At 51.3% G+C, this 23,227-nt stretch overlaps 1 protein-coding gene across 1 annotated transcript in view; it reads right to left on the bottom strand.

The window, feature by feature from the left end:
- The window catches only part of LHX4 (LIM homeobox 4), a 40,836-nt gene extending 17,858 nt beyond the window's left edge, over positions 1–22,978 (bottom strand). Inside the window, exons 1-2 of the mRNA XM_017642726.3 lie at positions 22,903–22,978; positions 5,852–6,023 (exon numbers count right to left, since the gene is read on the bottom strand). Coding sequence (XP_017498215.1) covers positions 5,852–6,023; positions 22,903–22,978 — 248 coding nt within the window. The remainder of the gene's footprint in view (positions 1–5,851; positions 6,024–22,902) is intronic.
- Between the last annotated feature and the right edge of the window lie 249 nt (positions 22,979–23,227).

The following is a 23,227-nucleotide window of genomic DNA, read 5'->3' as shown; positions in this document are numbered from 1 at the left end:
GCCTGGATTCAGATCCAACGTTCATTCCCTCTGTGAATTCTGCCTCACAGAGAGGGTGAGCAAGCTTTCCCCCTATTACCTGATGCCCTGGGGGGCCATGCACAGCTGAGGGAGGAAGGCCCTTGTCCCTGGAGTGACTGGGTCAAGGCAACTCGGGAAGCCCTGGCCAGAGCCAGGGGTCCCGCCTGCATCCTGGCCAAGCACAGAGCACACCGGAGCTGAAACAGGCTGTTCTGAACTGCGGGGATAAATCAGCATCTCCTGGGCTCCCAAGGACGCCTGTTACCTGCCCTTGGCTGACAGCCGTGCTGCCTGCCTGGAGATTGACTGGCTGGGGGAGGAGGCATTGGCAAGGCGAGGAAACGCCTGGCCAGGCTGCAGCCCGCACAGCACCCCCCTGGCAGGCGACGTGGCGGTCCTCCATTCCACCATCCCATCCCCAGGCAGAGTGCCCATCTCTGCCTGCCAGGCACGGTGAGGGCCCCAGGGGCAGGGGCTCACCCCCAGAGAAACAGGGCGTTTGAGACAGGAACGCCCTGGAGTGGCAGTCAGAATGCCTCTGACTCTTCCCCAAGTGCCCCCGTACCCCCCAGCAGGCAGGTGTGAGCACAGGCTCGTGGTGGCCAGGGGTGCAGCTTGAAGCTCCCTACAAGCCTGAGGTGTCCCTGAAGGCTGTACTTTTCCTTAAAATTTTGTGTGCATGTTGCCCTCACTTTGATCCTATAGCTCTGTTTGTTTTCATCTCATAATAATCTCTGGTTTGTTTCCCAAACCTTCATGTAAATCAACATGGCATCTTTACCCTGTGTTTGTTCCCAGCACCCTGCCATGTGCCCTCCAGCTCTGCCAGGCTACCCCCACCTCACCTGAGGAGTCCTAAGATGCAAAGTATCCCCTCAAGGCGAAGCTCACAAAGCTGGGGGGGAAGGAAAGGGCTGGAAGACCAGGAGAGGTGAGCACAGACCCTGCCCCGAGGAGAGCGGGGAGGGCCCGGCGCGCCGGCACTGCGGGTCAAAGGGCCACACGTCAGGGCTGGAAAGCCAGAAATATTGATAAGGCACCTAGCAAAGTGCTGGGCACAGTTTGGTTACTATCTTCTTCCCTTTTCACAACAACTCTGGGTCAGAATGAACAAGCATCTTGAAACAGATAAAGAATAGTGCTCATAAAGGCCTAATCACACGTTCACTGCAACTAATAAAAGGTAGATGAGGAATTCAGTTAACCTCCATTTGGGTTCGGCAAACCACTCTCATCATAAGATGACTCCTTTCTGTGAAGTGCTCCTGTGTGCTAGGCCTTCTGAAGCAGGCAGTAGTAGCATTCCGTTTTTCCTGAAGAGGACACTGGAGCTCAGAGATGTTAAGGAACTAGCCAAAGGGCACCCAGCCTGTGCTGACAGAGCTGGTACCTGAACCCTTTCCTGAAGCAGAGAACCTGTCCTGTCTTCACTGCACTTCAGAGTAACGGAACTGCTGAGCTCCTCCCAGGCCCCAGTCACTGGGGAGGAAGAGACCCAGAAGTCCTCCTCCCAGACCCCCGCTTTCCCCAGGCCCCAGTCCCTCTGCAAGGAGGTGGGAGACCTGGACGCATGGTCCAGAGAGCGCTTGCTCAGCACATGCAACACAAGGCACTGCTGGCCCCGTGGCCTGCCACCAGCCTGTAGTCGCCTCAGAACTGTGCTGCATTAAGTCACCTCAGTGCCTCTCCTCTTGGGCCCTAGAATTTTATTTCCTTTGCAGAAAGAGGAATGGAGAACCCAAGAGACAAGAACAACAAACAACAATGTCCCTGAGCAAGACCAAGGTCAACAGCCCCTGAAGAAAAAGGCAACAACCACAGAGTACAGCCTTCCAACAATACTGCTTTGTCTGTGCACACGCCAGCATTGCCCTCTGCTGCCAGGCACCAGAACTACCTCATCTCCTCAGGGCACAGCTGCAGAGGGCGGACCTCCAGCTTTCCCTCAGGTCCTCCCTGACTTCGGAGAGATGACCCACCGTCAGAAGAGCACTCTTCACATACAATCTTGATTCGCAAAAGTTCACACAGGATAAAGGACACAGGATAAAGGACACCATGCAGTTGTGCAAAGCAATGGCCCTGCCTCTGCTATGGACAGAGATTTAAAATATTGATCTTGGAATGCAGGACCACAGCGCTGATCAGTAAGGTCAGTGAATCCTTCCCTGTCTCTGAGCAGAACTGTGAGGCAGGTATCAGAAAAGGACAATGATTGTTCTCTTTCGTGTTTTTCTTCTTTTTCAAGGAGCACAGAGAAGAGATTCTCCCTGGTCTGGCCAGGCATCTTCCAAATCCCAGAGCTGGAAACAAATTGAGGTCTGACGGGGAATTCAAGGGCATGGCACCTACCTTCCCTCTCACAAGGCTGCCAGCAGCGGCTCCTGCGCCCAGTGTGACCTGGGGGACTGCTCCGCCCCTCCTGCTCTGTCTCATATTCTCTCAGCTCACAGTGCCACCTCCCTGCACACATCCCAGGGTGCCACCTGAGCATGTCTAGGGATATTAAGTGAGGTGCAATGGAGCAGATAGCCCAGCTCTGCGACCATGGTCACAGCCTGAGCCCCAAGCGGGCAATGAGTCCCAGACCCGTGGGAGTGGGGCGTGCAGCCGCTCTGACCTGAACAACTCCCTCCTGGCCCCTGGGACTTGGACTTCTCTACCAAACTGCGCCAGCGGCCTCACTTTCCTGTACCAAACAGCCAGGGTCCCAAATTGCCTGCAAAGCCAAGTGTCCTCCCAGGGGGCTTCTGAGCTGACTGATCTCCATGTCTTCCGTTGGCAGTGGGAGAAGCCCTTCAGCTTTCCATTTCTCTCCGCACAGCACCTGACCTCAGAGTTAATGATCTGGATTCAGCACTGAATCTGTGGACAGCTTCCCTGCTTTACAGAAGGATCCAGCCCTGAGATAGGGTCATTTTTGGAAGCAGAGCAGTCCATTGGAACAAGAATAACTGGCTAAATAACAGGCCTGTGTGTTTCCCAGGCAGCCTGAGCCTCATGACTCACAGGACACTTGTGTGAGGTACGGAAGAAATGGGTCACCAAAGCATGTGGTTAATTGACTACAAAATCTAGTCTTTGCAGCATCAAACCTATCGATGGCCCATGGGTCAGGGCCAGGTGTGAATGCCGGGCACAGACAAATAAACCACTAATTTGCCTTCCCACAAGCCAACTAGGAAGATCAAGCAGGTGCGTGAGGAACAAGCAAGACAAGGCAGGTCACACAGAGTCACCAGGAGAGAGAAGGGGCAGGGTGGCCATGTCTCTGTGGGGCTCCCACCCACCGAGGAGCTGGACTCATGGCCATGAAGGATGGGGGCCCCCGAGGGGGTGGGCATCATGCCTGCAGGATGAAATAGTGAGGGGCAGAGTGTGGAGTGGGAAAGTGCAGAGCATGCCTGGAAAGGGGCTGCCATGCTGGGGGGCTTTGGTTACCCAAAGAAGGCCATGAGCAGGCCATGGAAGGGAGGGCAGAAGGCTGTGATGGCACAATGCATCCAGAATATTCTGTAGGCAGAGAGGATCCTGCTGAAGGAGGGGGTGGTCAGGTCCTGAGCTGTGAGGTAGGACTGTGGTCTGGTGGGGAGGTGCGTAGGGCTAGAGCAATGGGAGGTTAGTCAGGAGGTTACTGCTGAGCAAGGCCCTGGAAGCATCCAAATGAGGACCACGGCACAGGGAGGCCATGTAGGCAGGGGCCGGGGTGCTGCCTGGGTTAGGAACTGTCCCTGTTACTTCTGGTCGGGGGCTTACGGCTCACGGGCCCATGCTGATCCCTCCCTCATCCCTCCTCTGGGCCCTCCTGAGTCTAGAGGTCCCTCTGTCATCATTGCTTCTCCCAAACCCAGATCCGCACCCAAGCTGCTACTACTGCCCCCTTCCCAAACCCAGAGCAGAGCCAACCAGCCAATGTCCAAACACCCGACAGAGCCCTGGGACTACGCTGGGACTCAAAGTAACATGTCTGGTGACAGAGCTCTAGGTCTGTGACCCAGGTGGGCTTTGCCCGAACCCCAGCCAGATGTCTTATCCAGGGACATCTCAGCACTCACCCTGCCCGCAGATGGGCAAGAAGGCAGTGTGGCCTCTTGCCTCCCCCCGGAGCTCACCCAGGCTTTCCAAGGGAACAGGGACAAACTGGAGGACAGCGTGCTGATCTTGGAAGCAGGGAGTGCTCACCCATCCTCCAAAGCCAGGCCCACCCGCTGCTTCCTCTTGCCCCTCCTTCCACACATGCTCATGTTCACAGGTGGACGTGCACACACGGGGAAATGCCCCCTGTCCAGGGGTTTATGAGAACTGCCAGGCTGCTCAGCCAGGGAGGAAGGAGGGTAGAGGCAAACCTGTCACCCACAGAGAAAGGATGTGGGGTAGGGGACAGGATTGTGGAAACGCCAGAGCACAGGAAACAAGGTGAGGGGCAGAGGTGGGGGAAGCAAAGGAAGACTTGGAGAAAGGGGAGCAGTACAGAAAAGGCAGGAAGGACCAGAGCCCCCCACCCCCACAGTGGGGGCCACCAAGGACTGGTTGGGGGCGCCTGTAGCAGTTACTGCCCTGCCCCCAGGTAGCACACACTCATATTGGTCTAAAGAAATTCGGGAATCCTCAGAAACTCAAGTCACTTATTCCCTGGAGTTAAACCTTTGGGGGGATTTGGGAAACATTATGTTCTGTATCCAGGACTGGCATTTCTCCCCAGTTCTCCTCTGTCTGCAGAATACACAATCTCTGAAGGATGCACACCACCTCTCGGGGGTTTATTCATTCACACCAAAGGTTTCCAGGCCTTACCCAGTGCCCCTGGCAGTCCTACCCTCCTTGGTGCATCTCCGTGGGCCACCCACACTGGGCCCGGTGTCACTGACAGATCACCCCCCGCACCCCCGACTCCTGTTCTCGGCTTTGCTGTCACCAGCTGGTCCACCCCGGCTGAGGCACCAGCCCAAGTGAGTGCCTTGGATAATAGATTCTGCAGAGGAAGTCCCAGCCTAAATGTCATGGAAGATAAATTCTAGGAGGTTCTCTCACACTGACCCTAAGCTCCAACAGGATTTTTTCTGAAGGATGCAATCCAAGAATGAAAAATTAAGAACATTCTTAAAAGCTAACATGCAATGCTAGACACTGTCCTAAGGACTTTACACAAATTGACTCTTCAAGGCTAGTATGAACCTTATGAGCTAGCAACTATTATCAACCCCATTTTAAAGATAAGCAAACTGAGGCACAGAGAAGTTAAGTCACTTGCCCAAGAACACACAGCTAGTAAGTGGGTTCAAACCCCATCAGGGTCTGGGCTCCTCTCCATCACATGAAACCGCCTCTGTCATGTTTCCACTGAAAGCAATGACTGATTTGCGTGTGGCTTGACCCCTACCAGGAGCACTCTTCCAAGCCTCTAAGGCTCTTAAAGTGGCTTGAAGAAACACAGCCACAGAATCTAAATTCCAGGTACAAACCTCAAAGCACCTGCTCTGAAAGCCACAGTAACGATAGAGTCACATGCCTAGAGGCACCAACTCACCAAGATAGAAAGAGCAACCTCTTTTAAGATTGGCAGGGACCCCTCATCAGCCACCCTCATGAAATCTGGCTCATGCACTCTGCTGGCTCCCCACCCCTGCCCTTTGCAGAGCTCAAGTGAACCTGAGGCCCTGGGACCAGGCAATGATGGGGCCAGCGATCAGAAGGGGGGCAGTCTCTCAGCAGCAGAAATCACCTGCCCCCAGGGAGGACCCTCGGTCCTCCCCCACCCCCACCTCTGCACTGGGAGAGGCAGAGGCAGACCAGGGCAAGCAGAGGGCAGTGGGCCCGGGTTCTGACTTACTTGAAGAAGTCTTCCTTGCAGTAGACACTCCCCGCCCTGGAGAAGCACCTGTCAGCCAGCTGCATCTGGCAGTCTGCACACTTGAGGCAGGAGCTGTGCCAGTGTCTGTCCAGGACCTTCAGGATGAACTTGTCCAGGATATGCTGGTTGCAGCCAGCGCACTGAGGGATCTCTGTGGGAAGAGGAAGACAGGCAGCATGACCCATCCGCACAGCACCGCTAACCAGACCAGGCTGTGTGTGGATGCCTTCTCATTCTGCCATGGGGGAAAGGACATAACCCAAACCCCCAGGGCTGCCACGTAAGGCTGTGCAGGCTGTACACTGAGCAACAGTGCCTGGTCAAGGGGGCAGGTGGGAACTGAAATTCAATCCATGCTTTTTTGGCCTGGCTTTATGTGGCTCTGGCCCAGAGGGGTCACCTCTTTCTAAGAGCACCACAAGGCTAGTAACATCAACTAACCCACTTACACTAGCTGCAGTTCCACAGCCCATAGCCAGGAAGGCCCAACAACACACTTCTGTTCCCATGACATCTTCACTACTGGATGGAATCTGTGCTAAAAACATCATCTCCCAGTGTGAGCCCTGCCTAGGCATGGACTGAGAGGCCATCTGGCCTAAAAAGCAAATGATATGTGTAGGAGGTGGGTAGTGACTGAAGTCAATACCCCTGGGTGTTCCTGGAGAGACAGAATCTCAGTATTTTGAGACAATCTCAGTATTTTAGGGAATTACAGCAGATAGCATGGATTGGCTCCATCAGATCCCCTCCTAATGTGCCTCCCTGCACTGCAGACAGGAAAACTAGAAACTGCTTTTCCAGACTCCCTTGCAGCTTGGGCTGAGTGCGATTTCAAATCTGCCAAACAGATGCACTTAGAAAGACCTGAATTCAAAACTGAGTTAAATGGAGAAAAAGCAGGCGTCCACTAAACCAATGTGGAGCTTCTGTGTTTGCAGTGTCTTGATCAGTCATGGCAGAGGCAGTGAAATTCTCAGGGCTAGGAGTTACTCCTGGAAGTTTGACCCGGAGCTGGCTCCACTGAGCTGAAAGCCACCTAAAACCTGGGAATCAATGATTTTCCACTTAAACAGTGAAGTGGATTCTGTTGTCTGCCATTGAACTCTAACCACTGCCCCCACCTTCTTCCTGTCCAGGTGACTTCCTATCCAAGGTCTGTTTCTCAGCCAGCCCATTTTTACCAAGGGATTGCTCAAGAGTTTGATAATATTTTGAGTCACTGAAGTAGTTTCAAAGTCTACAAAATGGTCAGGCTTGGATGGATGAGCAAATAATGCTAGCATCTCTAGCCATTTTCCCTTGTACTTTTCCCCAAAAAAGGGAAGGCAACAAATATTAAGAACAAAAACATGGAAGTGCAAGCATCTGGCCTCCTGCAGTAGCCTCCAGATACAGCACATCAGGAGGTTGGCATCAGGAGTCCCAGCATGCCAGCCAAGTGCTGCTAGGCACACAAAGGCTATGGGAATTTCTACTGAATAAATGGGGACAGGTAGGCACTGGGGATTCTCACCTTTGTTATAAGTAGCACTTTTGCTGACTGTTTACACACTATCTATCCCATTAGGAAGTGTGATCCTCAAGGCACAGAATCATGTTTCTTTTTGAGCTTTGTGTCCTCACTGCCTAGCACAGTGCCTGACACACAAGAGTAGCCCCATGGATGTTTATCACCAAATAAATAATTGATCAAATCCTAAGAAGGTCACCTTGAAACACTTCACTAATTTCTCCTGCACAGTCCAAAATGTCAACAGAAGTATTAAAAACAAATCTCATGAATCATACATATTTCTTGATTCATATCATGTTCGTTGGTTGTGATATAATTTTAAAGTGTCAATATAAGGGAATTGGCCTCAAAGCACTGGTTGGGAAGAAAGAATTGAACACATCTAAACCTATGTAGAGAGAAAGCTTTCTCAAGTATTAAGTCGGAAACATAAACCGACTACAGGGACACACACTAAACATCATCCCTGGCTCTGCACACACAAGTGTTTCATCTTGTCCATTAAGCCCCAACCCCAGCCTAATCCCTTGGTGGCCTTGGCAGCCACTAATATTTGCCTGAAATTCAGACCCATCAGATGCCTTGCCCTTTGACCCCACGCTTAGACCAAAATAGCCCATGAAAACTACCAGAAAATTATCATGAGGTAGATACGTGTAGGTCTGGCCCAGTGCATACGGGATTTTTTTCTACCTCAAATGGCTTCCTCCTTGACAAACTGTTCAACCACTAAGTACTTACAAAGGAGTTCCAACATGCCAGCAGAGTGCTGCGCAGAGCACAAAGGCTACAGGAATTTCCATTGAATAAGGGGAACAGGTAGGCATCAGGGTGAGACCATGGATCCTGGAGGCAGACTGCCTGGGTTGGAATCCTGTCTCTCCGTTTTAACCTTGAACAAATTATGTCACCTCTCTCTGCCTCTGTTTTGTCACTTGTAAAAAATGGAGGGTGTGTGTGTGTGGAGGTTGGAGTAATTACAATAGTACCTGGTAGGTTTGTTGGGCAGAGTAAACAAACTGGTACATGCAGGACACGGCCCAGTATACAGGTGCTCAGTACCGGGTTGCTATTATTTGGAGATAAGGTAAGATAGATGTAGTGCTGCCCTGGCTGAACAAAGGGAAAGTTAGGGCCCCATGTCCAAGGCTTGATCTCAGTTGAATCCCTGCACAGATGTCCTGATCCTCAAGTGGAGGCTCAGAGAGGGCCCACGTCACACAGCAACTTGCCACAGCTCAGGGCACACCTGTCTGCCTGCGGGTGGGTGCTCGCTCACCACGCCCCTGCCTCCTCCCAGGATCAAGGACTGGCACTCCTGGGGGCTGGGAGGGCTCCCTCAGCAGGGGCCTTACCAACCCAGAGACTGGGATAAGCAGAGGGGAGATTATGAGGAGGGAGGGGTGGGCAGCCAGGAGGTTCTGTGAAGTGACAAGTGCAGCCCCGGGGTGAGGGTGAGCGGGATGGCGGGCACAGAGGGGCACAGCGGGTCAGTGTGGGTGGGCGGGTGGGGTCGGGGCAGCTGCTGAGCCAGGGCCTGAGGAAGGAGGTGTCCAGGAAGATTGCTTTAGGCTACTGGCATCACCCTGCAAGGCAGGGGAAGGAAGGCCTGCCCAGGAAGCCCTCGCCGCTAGGAAGCGGTTTGCGGACAAACGGGGCAGAGCACAGCCCCTGTGTGCACCGGCCTCACGCCCGCCAGCCGCGCACCGCGGCGAGGGCATCGGCCCGGTGACGTGTCTTGGTGTGAGCCCACGGCAGAGTCCTAAGGAGTCGGGGACCAGGCAGGCGGAGGCAAGTTAACTCTAGGGGGCCCGGAGGGAGACGCGTCCCCTTGGCGCGGGGCCGTGCGCAGGGCGGAGCGCGAGCCCGTCCCTCCCTGCGCCGCGTTGGGCTCCGGCCCGGCCGCCTGTTCCCACCAAATCCTTGCTTGGCCTCGCCTCGGAGCAAAAATACGGCTATATTTCTCCTCCTGGCTGCAGATGCATGGGGATGAGAGCGAGGATGTATGCCCATAAAATTTATTTCGAGCAAGGTATCTACCGGGAGCCTTAATATGATGAGTATTCAAGAGAGAATACATTAAGGCTAATGTATGCAGGGAAGGCCGGCAGGGGAGTTTTAGAGGCTCGGAATCCGCGACGGCATCACTTGTGGGACCAGCACTAAAAGCAGACGGACGAGCCGGTTCATCCTCCAGCTTGCAGGCAGTGCTTCCCGCTGGGCGGCCCCAAATCTGAGGGGCCTTCGGGAGGCCTCGGGACTAAACTGGAGTTCTCAGGGCTGGGAAAATTTAAGGGACACACATACTAAGGGTGGTCTTTAAGTTAAAAAATAAAACTGTTCCCATGGTATTACCGTTGTAGGTTTAGAGAGAGCAGTTTTAAAAACAAATGTAGAAATGGTTTAAGAGATCTATAATATACTAGTAATAGTATACAACCAAGTGCCAAGAGCCTGCTATGAACTGTACCAGGTCCTGAATGTATATAATCCACACAACTTGGGGAGGAAGGTATTATGCCCATTTTACAGATGAGAAAACTGAGCCTCAGAGATATCAAGATAAGTACCCAAAGTCCCACAACAGGGGAACCAGGATTTGGACCAAAAACTGTGCTTAAAGGTGGGAGAACTGATCTGAGAGCTGGAGGAATGTGAGATATCACCTCATCGGCTGGCTCTACCCTGTCATTTCATGGAGGGGAGGTGGAGGCAGAGAGTCTGAAAACTGCCCTGCGTACAATGACAAGGGAGTAGATGAGCCACTGCCCCCTTGTGCTCCCTTACAACTGGGCAAATGGAAATGTTTGAGGCACAGATTTAGATCCTTTGGACAGAGTATGCACATGCTGTTTAGGACAGATACCTAATGCCCACAGGAGGGCTAGAAGCAGGAGATCCTGGCTGGCTGATCCCTGCTACCCACCCCACTGCAAGGTGCCAGCTTGTTAATGGCACCTGCCAAGTTCAGATTCATCCCTGCCTGTCAGAGGATGGAGATCTGTGGATTCAGATCCCACAATTCAGGGGACAGTGCTCCATATAATTATTTAGATTACTGTGAAATGTAAGCCGTCTAGAAACTTTTCAAAAAGCAACACAAACCTTTTTTTAAAACGTGTGTGTGTGTGTGTGTGTGTGTGTGTGTCTTTGTGTGTTTTAACAATCTGGAAAGTGAACAGGACAGGACAGAGGTTATATAGGTCTCCTACCAGAAATAGTTGTGACCAAAATTTCCAAGGAGCAAGAGGATTTCAAAATCCCTATTAAATTCAACTTATTCCATGCAGTGTTTGATATCACAAAATTCCATCTTAAAGACAAGAATTTAAGCAGATAGTTGGTGTCACTAACAGAATTTGATCTATAAACTCGGCTCCAAATATGAGGAGTCATTTCACTTAAAATGAAAATTTTTATCTTCTCTGCACAGTAGTGCTCTGTGTTGACACTCTGTGCTGGGGGACCACAGAGAGTAAACTTAGGCATGAAAACACATTCCCGGCAATGCCCCAGAACATCCAAGGAATCTGCAGAAATGGGCCCCATGGTACAATACAGTCTCCAGTGGCACAGCCTGTCTGCCAGTCTCCCACATCCTGCAGAGTGGCATGGTTCAAGGCACAGACCTAAGCCCACAGGGAGAACAGCTGCATGTATACACACAGACATGCTTGCTATCCATGCAGACACCCTGATGCAAACACACTTACACACATATACACAAAGATTCACACATACTTATAAATACACAGGCACACATCACACACACAGACACACAAACACAATCACAAATAAAGATACACCCTGAGACATACACACTCATATCACAGGCACCCACACATACACACCCATATTTGCATATACTCAGACACACATTTAGCACATCCACACACTCATATGTACACACACAAATACACACTCACACATACACATAAATATGCACACACGCATCCTCATACACAGGTTGCGGCATTGCTATTCTGAAGAAAAGGCAATTCTTCTGAGGTCAAACTCTAAGGAAAGGAAGCCACCACTGAACGAGGGAGCTGTACATGTTGGAATGGCCCAGAAAGTGGGCAGTGAGTGAAAAAGAAAGCCAGGGGAAATAGAAACAGTTTGTCCAAATGCTTTTTTGGGGAAAATTATTGGAAGAACATGAAGGTTTTCAGTTCTGCCTAGAATTTAGATCTTCAAATCTTTGGGTCTGCAGAATTGTTTGTAATAAATTCCAGATCAGAGTCTGACAGACCTGGGTTCAGATCCTGATTCTACCATGTATGTGATCTTGGACAAATTGCTTAACCTCTTTGAGCCTCAGTTTTCTTATCTGTAAAATGGACATAACACCAGTCTCTCAGGGTTGGTGTGTGGTCATATCAGATACTAAGGATATGACACCTAGCCCCATAATACCAAATTCAATGGTCAGCTCCTGTCTCCATTCACTTACGGTCAGTCACCAGCAAGATGAATTTATGTATTTAAAGCATATCAAAATTGTTTCCTGCTTCATTACTTCCTGGTACCATTTCCCCCTCCTTCACTGCCCAGCCTACACAAAACACTGAAACTTTCCTCCATCCCCTTAATTCTAAAGCATCTGGAGGTGTACACCCCTTTCTAATCAACAGAATCCTGGAGTATGAACAGCAGATAATGCACTAGTACAAGGTTCAGTCTTTTTGGAAGAAAGAACTTTGGCAGATTCTTACCCCCCACAGAATGAGGATAAATTTGCCAGGATTTGGTCCCCAATCCTCATGTGAAAGTGGAACAGGAGGGTCAGGGCCATCATTTGCCTGACCTCACCTCACTTTTGCTGTAATGTATTCAGGTAAGAGTAGATTGAGTTTGAATTAACAATTGAGGATTCTAGTCTTTTCTTGGAGACATCTAAATGCCCAATGGAAAAATGACTATTTCTTACTTGATAAGAAATGGCTAGAAATCCTTTGCCTGTAGCTATAATCTACTTCCTCATCAGGAAGCTTATAAAACCCACATGATACCCAGCCCTCAAATCACCTGAAGTACCAAGGTAGGGGGCCCAAGGGGCTTATTTTTCAGAGTGGGCCATAAGAAAATGGATTCCATATTAAATCCCCAAATTCCCCCATTAGTGAAGTTTCAGAAGGCTGGCAAGTAGAAGAGATCAAAAAGTCTGATGTGGTCTGTGCTCGACCAAATTGCCCACACCCCTCTGGTGACATATAATAAGTATTGTGCATTTTTGTTCCCTACTCACGTTTCCTCATTTCCAAGAAACTGCTCTCTAGGAATTAGGGGCCACCAAGAAACATTTGAGACACAGTTTGTGTTTGTTTTGATCGATTTTAATTCTTTGAAAAATGGTGTTTTCTATCTCTTTGGTCACAGAAGATCAACAGGGGTGAGGGAAGAAAATTTTCCGCTAAAGACCCTAAACTAGATCCAGCATTCTTCACAGTGACTTCTCAAATATGGTTAGGAAAGTATACTGTTCTGGGGAAGTGAATTAGAATGTCAGATATTTCTGAATTCTGGTGAATACTTTAATATTATTCAGACTTATTTTGTACTGATAGGAATAATGTTCACTTAACCATGTTCTGAGATCAAATTACTATTTTGTAAAATTTGGATTTGGTGCACCACCTTGGAGTCCTGCAAGGCACTGCTTTTTAATTGCGTTTTGGATGAACTGAATAGAATTCCTCTTGTTTCACAATTTGTCTTAACACCCACATGCCCAGGACAACGCTTTCCTTGCTTCTTTCAGGATAGGGAGCGAAATGTCCATCTTTTTGGCAGATCCCACAATTCTCCCTGTCGGCTTGGCCATCCTCTTAGGACAGCCAGGACTCCAGGCCACTTAGGGTGACACCATCAGCAAAATAGGAACTGTGATCCTGGTCTTTAAGACTGCCAGCACTCTGAACTTGTATCAAGTATTTGCATATCTGCAAGTTCTTTTACTCTTTCCAGAGACCCTGTGAAAAGTGAATCACTACATTTAAATGGGCTTCCTATGGATACACAGTTGAAAGCCAAACTGGAGCTAGAACCTTTTTTTCTCTGGGATAGATTGTGGGGCCACTGGAGACCAAGGCTGCCAACAGGGCTCACCCAAGCCACTCTATCTGGCAGTTTTCACCCCAAATCCTTTTGTTGGTGGCTTCACTCCAGGAGTAATTTTTTTGAACTCTGCCTTAAAAAACGTTTAGCCAATATATTTTCCAAAAACATATAATTTTATTTATTTGTTAAGTTTTCTTAGACTACAAACCAAAAAGTAAAGCCAAATGAGGCTTTAACGAAACAGACATATGATTGAAATAGTATGCAGATGTTTTTCTTGGAACTCCCTATTCCTTCCCCACATATGAAGGGGAGAGAACAAGCCACCGGTAGACCCTGCTGCTCCGTCACTGTAGGTTCCCTGAGTAAGGAAGGAAGAAGGCAGTGGAAAAGGCACTTTGGGGAAACAGTGGGGGCTTATTTATTCTGAGAATGGCTAATTCTCAAGTGTATCAATGGAAGGCCAGAGGACAGACCAAGTATGGTGCCATGCCTGCCTAAATTCATACCTAAGTTCTCAAACATCCAAGTCTAAGAAATATAACAGAGACAGACCTAAATTAAAATTGAGTAATTAAAAGTTCTATTACTGGATAAAGGTTTAAAAATAAAACTTTCCAATTCAACATCGCCACCATCACCGCTGACAATAAAATCCTGTTTTCTGGTCCCAATTGTCCTTTTAAATCACCTGATCTGTAGCCAGAGGAATTGAGGGCTAATTCATCTATGCAGCCCACTTACAGGGGAAACTGAGACTCATGCTGCAGTTTTACTGACAAATCGTGACTAGATGTGCCCTGGTTTCTTGCCTGCTGGCTCTTTATTTGCTATTTCCCTGTTAAAGACAATTCGTTTTTAGAGAACAATTTATAGCTTCCTTTTTTATATTTTCCCTCCTTCTAAACCAATGTATCTTGAAGAGACCACCACATAGTTTTCCAAAATGGTTTATAAATCTCTTCTTAAGGGATCTTCATAACTTAGTAGGAATAATCTCATAAACAACACAACCGAAGCACAAAATACCAACCCTAATTTTTAAAACTTAAGGAGAAAAGGTGCATTGAACATCATGGTATTCTGTGATGGCAATGGCAGCATTAAACGAAAATCTGGACCAGCCACAAAAATATTGGGAAAAGCCTAATTTTATAAAACTGGCATTACATTTCAAGTAAATAATATTTTCTATTATATTCAGTTACATATGTTTAAAATACTGTACATTGCTCTACACATGTCATTTGATGTCTAGTTTGTCTTAACAAATGACTAGAAAAAAGTCAGAAAATCCTTCTCATCACAGAAATGATCACACCTAACATTGTCTTTTCCCTCCACTTTTCCTCAAGAATCCTTCCCATCACAGATCCTATTTGTTTCATTTGGTGATCTGGGGTCTCTGAAAATCTCCTTTGTTCTTTTTCTGCTTAAACAGCTCAAAATTAGCAAGCTCTTCAAAAAAAGATCACATTCAGAAGTATCCTGGAGACAATTATGATGGTACCAATTTAAGGCTGAATTTAGACAGCCCTCTAATAGGAATCCTGTAGTAAACAAAATGTACAATGTAAATATGTATTTGCAGATAGAGGATTATTGTCTAGATTAGATACAGACACAGAATTAATATTCTTCAGTAGGATATCAAATACTCAGTAATTGCAAATAAAACAGAAAGTCATACTCAACAAATTCATGACAGCCTACGGAAATGCTGCAGACATTTCTCTATTTCCACTCCATTTTCACATTTAATCATTGCTAAAGCTCCACCATGTATTTTTCTGATGTCTCATTCTGTAGCAATATTCCTTATGTTTGGCAGCCGCTCCCTCATAAGAAGAAACTTTCAATTAATTTGGCTGCAAGTTTTGTCTCTATTGAGCTATTTCCAGAACCAATCCCTTAACCCCCTACCATCATAATTAAAGCAAATTATACTTTAAAGGCATTTGGGGGTGAGATACCACAGTAAAACATCTGTGGCTACACCAGACTGACAGAGGAAAAGAGGGTGGGGAGATCTGAAGAAGAAATCCACCGAAACAACAACAGGAGTTATGATTTGCCTCCCAAGATGATTTTCTAGCCCGCCACTAATACAGTTAAGCCAAAGTACATTTTCCGAGGGAGAATCAATTCCAATTTTGCCAATTAAAATCAACCTGTCCACCTACTCTACAGTAGTGCCTCAAAATGGTTGATTTGTGCTCCATTTTGATCAGGGCTCCAAGGAAACTGAGGACTAGGAAAGGTGAAACCTCACGGCAGCATCTATGTCAGCTGATTTCATCCCACCACAAGTAACAATAGCCCAGCTCCAGGATGGCTTCTGTCGTGGACCCAAAAACTGCCCTTCTCTCCTGGAGCTTCTAGAAAGAGGGTGAGTGAGGGATCTCACCGCCCCGCAGCCTGCTGAATTCTCAGCCCCCAAGAGAACCCCTATGCTGTGAATGCACGCACAAACCGGGTTCCTCTCTGCAAAGACCTTGCAAAAGAAGAAAGAAAATGACAGAGGAAGGAAGGGGGGCAGGGAGGGAAAAAGGACGAAGAGAACGAGGGAGAGAAGGAAGACAGACATTTAAGCCACGGCGGAATTTTCCTAAAAGCAGTAAACCCTGTTCTCCCATCTGTTATGAGCATTGTTAACACTCACTCCAGGAAGGGAGAAAAGGCAGAAAATCATTACGAAAGCCAATCTGTACACACTATTCCCTGCCCCAGCCATCTCCCATGGTCTATACAGTAAGGCATCTGGGGCTGCCAACACAGAACACTGCTGCTTCAGTCTGCCTCCAGCCTTGGGTTTCCCAAAGTGGGGAATATTCTTCTTTTTGTCCTTCCATCACTTAACCTGGTTCCAAGGCTTGGTGCATTCCAAGACTTCTCAGCTTTAATCCTGACAAATTTCCCTGATTGAAAGAAATGACACAGGGGTCCCTCCATCCAGCTCCACCAACCCTCCCTTATCTTCAACTCTCCAGTTTGGAGGAAGAGACTGTTTCCCAGCCAGAGAAATCCACCAAATACCCACCAATCTCGGCCAAAACAAAGGCTCAAAGGAGATTTCTTAACAACAGTAATGGAGAGAAAGGTTAGTCCCTGTTAACTAATTTTCCATCCCTGGAGGATTGCAGGTGCCACCCTCCCCCTCCCCCATTCCTCCAGGGCAGCCTCCCCAGCACCGGTGTCTCATCGGGTTCTGTCTGCTAATGCCGCGCTAAGTAATCTCTAATAGACTGTAGCACAGAGCAAAGGCACTAAAATCCCAGGCAAATGCGAAGTTAGGACAATGGAAATATTTAGGACCGGAGACTGTCTACACCTGGTCAGCGGGGTCATCAGGTCACTGTTCAAAATACAAGACACGGCGCTGGCCGTGTTTCATCCTCTCAATGGAAGGAAACTGCTTTGCCTGTTTCCCACCTCCCTCGACAACCCCCCTCACCTCTAGGAGGACTCAAGAGTTTTAAAAATCGACCCTGGTATTTGCAATCGTGTAGGGGGTCTCTAAGTCATCTGGAGGACTCACGTCGCACTAATCCCCAGAGCATTCAGCCTACATTCTTGCCTTAACCCCACTCTTTTGGACTTGTCAAGAGGGAGGTACACCTAGCTTTAGTCTTCCTTCAACTTCTGCCGCTCCCGGTTTTTATCCTGCCCCAGCTTTGCTAGTAATTCCTCTCCTTCCTGATTAGTTTCACCATTCGGATCCCTTTAAAAGACATTCGCCCTGCCGTCTAAAAAAAGTTTTAAAAACTCCCGTCCTGGAGAAAGCCAACTTCTGAACGTCAGAGAGTGAATGAAGCTCGCGCTCTGTCCCAGACCAGCCGCGGCTTCCCTGGACAACGGGTGCAATCTGCCTCCAGCACCACTTCCCCTTCCCGGGGGCTCACAGTGCCACCAACTCCCTCCCTAGGTTGACTTTAATTTACTTCGTCGGCTGCCCAAGTGGAGATCTCGTCTCTCTTGAGCCTGGCACGTTTTGAGCGCTTGTCAAGGTCCGCTAAGCGCGGGGAGCAGGGCCGAGGGCCAAGGCTTGCACGCGAGTAGGGCGCCTAAACCGCAGGCCCTGTGCAGCAGGAGCCGCTCCCCAGGCAGGAGGATTGCTTTCCAAGGTGAAAAAAGTCCTGGAAATGCTCGTACAGTCGGCGTCGGGGGTTAGTTCTGTCTTCCCGAACTCCTGGCACGAAATGGGTGTGGGCAGGAAGAGAGGTTTCAGTCCCCACCCCAACCCCTGAGCCGGGCGTGCCGTCTGCGCTGAAACCCACCGCGCCGTTCCCTGCGGAAAAAGTCTCTGCCACCGTTCCAAAGGGGCAGGAAGCGGGTCCCAGGCTTGCCAATCCCCTCGCTCGCTCCGGCTCCGTAAAATAAGCTGGGAACGGAACGGGCAAGGACGATGGAAGGAAAGGGCCGAGGTACAAAAATGTCGAAGGCGGCGTGCGGTGGACACAGAGGTCGCCCCTCCCCTGCCCGCTTGGCAGCCCTGCTCTACCCCAGGGCTGAGGGACGCGACCCGCGCAAAGCCGACTCCCCGGGAGGGCGGCCCTGTCTCCACCTGCCGACAATGGCAAGCCCTCAAATCCCCCGGGCACGCGTCAAGCGCGCTCCCAGGACCACGCGCTGCCCGCAGGTGCGTAGCAAACTCGTGTTGAAGGAATTCTTCGTCATTTCCCCGGGCCACCCAGGCCGACGCCTGCCGGCTGGGCGAAGGAGCTCTGTCCGGGTCGCGGCGAGGTCACGCAGGTCGTGCCCCCAGACCGGAGGATGCCGCTCGAGCCCGACGCTAACTGGCTCTGGTTTTCCGCGAGCCCGGACCGCGACCAAGCAAGAAACAACTCAAATTAGGTCCTGCTTCCTCCTTCAGTCCACATTTCCGTCTTCCTTGGACCCTGGGGACCCCTCAGTGCAGACTTTCGCCCCTCACTCGCCCCACCTGCCTGCTCCTTGTCTGAGTTCATTCGTTTATTGTGCGCCCTGAGCGCACTGGGACGGCAGTTTCCCTAGGAGGGCTCCCTGTCTCATCCAGGCAGTGCCAGGGAGTGCGGTAGCCCGCTCATCCCTCGGACGCCTGGGCCACTAGCTTCCCCAAGCAGGGCGGTGCCGCGGTCACCGAGATTTCTCCAAATTCCTTTCTGGGGTGGTGCCCAACTCTGGCCAGAGGCTGGGGCGAAATCCTCGCGGGTGGAGAATCTGAATCCTAAACCCGCGAAGCCCGAATGTGCCGGGGGGGACAGCTGCCAGTCTGAACCTTAAGAGTCGGCTTGCGCCTGCCAGTATTTTTGTGACGCGGGGAAGGTGGTTTGCGGTACCCAGGCTGCTGTCTCAATTTCTATATTGGAAACCGCCTCTCTCTCTCTCTCTCTCTCTCTCTCTCTCTCTCTCTCTCTCTCTCTCTCTCTCTCTCTCTCTCTCTCTCTCTGTGTGTGTGTGTGTGTGTTCTTTGTGTGTTTTTATTTTAGCACCAAGAGAAAAGGCAGAAATGCAAAAAGAGCTAATTGCTGCACTAGAGTTTGAGAGAACTCTCGGCCGGGGAGATGAGTCCATTCCACCCCTTAAGAAATGGCTTCCAAAAAGGATCGTACACAACGTCGGGGGGCGAGGAGTCTTACCCGGTTGGTGCCGGGAGATTTATCCCTACGCACCCGCAGGAGCCCCAGGAAGGGAAGAAAGGGTTGCGGGACGTCCTAGAAAATTCTGCATCCAGATTCCTACCAAAAACAATCAAATACCATTTTCTCATAGCTTAGGGGGTCACGAGAGCTGCAAGAAGTAGATATTTTAGGAGACAAGGAAGGGCAGGACACCCTGGACCTGCTCCCCATTTACCACCGCTAGCCTGGACCGGATCGGTGGCTCTTTCCTCCCGCCCGGGTTGGCAAGCTCTCCAGCCAGCAATCCCGGGGCCGCAGGTGTCCACTGTCCTTTCCCTCGGTCCTCGGGAGAAGATGGAAGATGGGCCAAAACCGAAGGCAAGGGGCTATAAAACACGCACCTCCCCATATATCCCGCACTGCTCCGAGTTGTCTCGGCACGCAAGGGGGACCGGCAGTACCCAGGTGCTTAGGGAAATTGCTGAATTCGGGGAGAGAGAGGTTTGGACCAGGCTCAGGAAGCGCTCACGCGCCCAAGGCTGCAGGGGTCCTGGCGCAGTGAGAACTCCGACCTTGTGTTCCTGCTGCCTCGAGGCAGGCGGAGGGAGATACTGGGGCAGCGAGAGATCTGCGATCTTAAATCGTGGGTAAGTGGCTGCGACCCACCAATTTAGGACGAGGTCCCTTTCTGAGCCTATCCACTCGGTCTGAAAAATATCACCCAAGTCTTTCAAAGGGGGCCCACGGTCGGTGCTGGATGTGACCCTGAGGTTGCACCTACAAACAGAGCGCCTTCGCCACCCAGAGCCAGGAGCCCGGGTCTTCAGTTCCTTAGAAAACACTGACCAGACCAGAGGCTGGCCAGAGACCCGTCCGAGATTTCAGGGGGTGGGGGTATACCACCCCGGTTGCTCTCGAGATCATCCCAGACTGCGCCCCCGTCCCCGATTCTTTCCTAGCTTCTTGCCCCAGGCCGACGCCCCTGAAAACCGATGAAGACCGTCGAATTTGTCCCGAGACAGGACTGTGAAACAGTACCCGGGGCTGTGAGAGCCGGCGAGGCCGGTACGGGGCCTGCAAGCCGGGGGTGGGGGGGGGGGCGGGTGAGAAAGGAGGGCGACCGCATCAGCGAGAGTCTGCCGGAGACTGCGCAGTGGCAGGAGGTGGGGGCAGAATGTAAGGGGACCGCCAAGACAGACAATTTATTACTATTTGGTAATGTTTTCCTGAAGTGAATGCACCTCACCCAAACCGAAATAAAAGAATATTCTGACGGCCCTCGAGACAAACTGGATTCAAACTCCTAAAAACGCCCCTAGAGGCCAGGGCCAGTGGCACGGAGGCTGGGGGAAACCCTAGATCTGCGCCCCCAAGCGCTGTATTTTGGTGGCTCAGGGTGAAGAAGCTACCGTGTGTATGTGTGTGCTGTACATGGGGCACAGCCCAAACCTTCGGTCAGCGGGGTGGAGGAACCCCTGCGGGAGAGCCTTCCTGTTGTTTCTTCGTCCCCAGGTTTAAAGACTCACAGGTCTCTGATTACCCTTCTTTCTCCCTCAGACCCAAGGACGGATCCCCCACCCCCACCTCCACACCCAGTCCTTTGGCTACTGGACCCCATGTCCCAGGAAAGAGAGAATGGTTGCCTATGTGCAAGGGGACCACACCCCACCATGCCCAGTCCCCAGCACCAAAAGCTTGAGAGCCAGTGGTCACATCTGCTGCAAGGGGATGAATCCAGTCCACATACACCCCCAAAGAACAAAATCTGGATCCGCAAGTCGTCTGGGATTGGGCCCTTCAGTTTTGGCCAGTGCCTCCTCAAACCCAGGCTGCAGAACCAGGGCAAAAAAAAAAAAGGGAGTACAGACCCCCCTCCTGGATTGGCGCTGCTTTGGCTGCGCTGCTCTGGGATGAGTCTCCTCCTCTACCTCATCAAGTTTCCCACGGTGGGAACCCAGACTCGGAGCCCAGGAGAACTGTAGCTCTGAAGGCGAGTTCTAGGCATTTTAGGAAATCGAGTCCCTGATGTCGAAATCAAAGTTGTCTCTGAGCAAGGGAAACAAAAAGTGAGACAATCTGAGAGAGTATGTCGCGCATCCCAAGAAAGGCTGTCAGAGCAGAGCCCACCGTCCTTCGTTGCGGTCCTAACAGAAAGGCCACCTACAGACAACTATTAAAGCACACCGGGTGTCAAGGACACGAGTCACACACACGCCTTCCGTCCACTCACACACTCCTTTCACTTGTGCAAAGCTACAGCCAGCTTAAGGATTGGAACATCTTTGCCAGTGTTCGTTTGTGTAGGGACTGACAACCCCCTCTCTCCCTGACTGTGGTTTGGTTGGGGGCAGTAAGAGGAGCAGCGAAGCCCCATCTCCTTATCAAACACATCTTAGCAGGAAACTCCCCAAGCACTTGCACAGACACGGAGTTGTTTGCCAAAAAACAAAAACAAAAACAAAAACCCCACATAGCTGACTGAAAAAGACAAAGGATAACTGTAGGACATAGTCAAGGAAGAACCCAAACAGGTTCAGGTACAGCTATCCTTCTAGTCCCTTCTCAAAAACTTCCCAGGAAAGCCCGGGACACGCGCTCTCCAGCCTGCCCTTTGAGGCAGTACCGGGGCAGAAACCCTGCTATGGAGAGCCGGGCGCAGGAGGGCGCGCTCGTGCGCCCTGGTTCATAGGCACGGTCTGCGGACGAGCCAGTCTTAAACCAAAGGAATGTAGCAACCGCTCCACCAAAAGAAGTCGCGGGCGGAAGCACATCCCCTTGGCAAGGGGAGTGAGGGGACTCTTGGTCCCCCACGGTGCCCGGGGACTTTCTGCAGAGCCTACGAGCCAGCGCGGTAGGACTCATGCGGCGCCAGCCACACACGCGCGACGCCCCGGGACCGGATCGGGGTCCGCACAGATTCTCCATCGAAGACTCTCCGTTAGGGACTGAGGCACAGAGACAGACTCCTCCGGAGAAAATCCCTGCGCGCGCTCTGCCCACTTCCCCCCCTCACACACACACAGACCTGAACCATGCCCCGAGCTCCCGCCGCCCTAAGAATTTCGGGCGCGGGAAAGGAGGGTGGGCGAGCAAAGCACCTGCACATCCCAGCTTCTCCCCTTTCGAGTCCAAGCCATTCTGGGTGACTGCCCTTGAGCGCGCAAAGGCTATACCCCGACTTCACAACTTCCTCCTGAAGCTTCTCCCTCCCCTGCATTCCTCGGCCAGCTGGAATATGGCGAGTGGACTTCCTCGCTAGGAGCAGGCAGTCCCCGGCGGCGCAGGGGGCGGGCGCCGCGGGCAGCAGCGGCTGGGGACGCACCAGGCGCGCACGCCCTGCGCGCGGAGACTGAGCGTGTGGCCTGGGCTTCCGCGCCGCCAGCCCCGGGGGCGGGGGACGCGCTCTCCAACTTCCCGCCTGCTGGGGTGAAGTTGCACTGGAGGTATTGCGAGCTTTGACGGTGGCCCCGGCGAGAAGGATGATTTGCGGTGACCACCCCAGCCCTCAGGCCTGGCCTGCAGCTCGTTCCCCTGGTGTCCCCAAACAGCACTCTACCCAACGGTCCTAGAAAAGCCTTGGGCTGGAGATGCGGGGTTCGGTACCCTCAGCTCGCCTCGAGTATGATCCGGGAGGCTTTCATTTTCGACCCCAAAAGGCAAGAGCCAGGCCCTTTAAACGCATTCTGGCCTGTGCCCCTACACTATGACCACCTCTGCGCCCCGGCCACCGGCCCCTCGCCCCGCCTCGCCCCTCAGGTCCGGGTTACACGCAGCGTCCGGCCCACCCTGCACCGGCCAAGGCTGCTGGCTGTCTTGTTATCAAATTAGATCAGCGAGAAAGGGGGGTGTCTTACGTTGCATCGGCACACCAAGCATCTCCGGGAGCCCCTTGACAGCCCCCTCCGCGGGGACAGCTGCGCTCTGCATCATCTCGGAGAGCCAGCGAGTCGCAGTCTACGGAGATCTCTGGCTCTCTCTCAAGCTGGATTCAGAATTTGAAAATAATAAAAAACCCAGCCAGGCCGCGGAAGTCACCGTGGAAGCCGGACCCTCCGCCTCTCCGGGAGGATTCCACAGGCTGGCTGGCCCCCTCCCCCCCGCCAGTCTTCAGTCTGTTTCAAATCCCTTTGATCTCGCTCTCCCGGGTAGGTGCACATCCCGGGTTGAGGAGACGCTGTT

This window comes from Manis javanica, chromosome 11, assembly GCF_040802235.1.
Source record: "Manis javanica isolate MJ-LG chromosome 11, MJ_LKY, whole genome shotgun sequence".
In the NCBI taxonomy this organism is placed as follows: Eukaryota; Metazoa; Chordata; class Mammalia; order Pholidota; family Manidae; genus Manis; species Manis javanica.
Note: the sequence above shows the minus strand (reverse complement) of the source record. Positions and strands in the feature narration are given on the sequence as shown.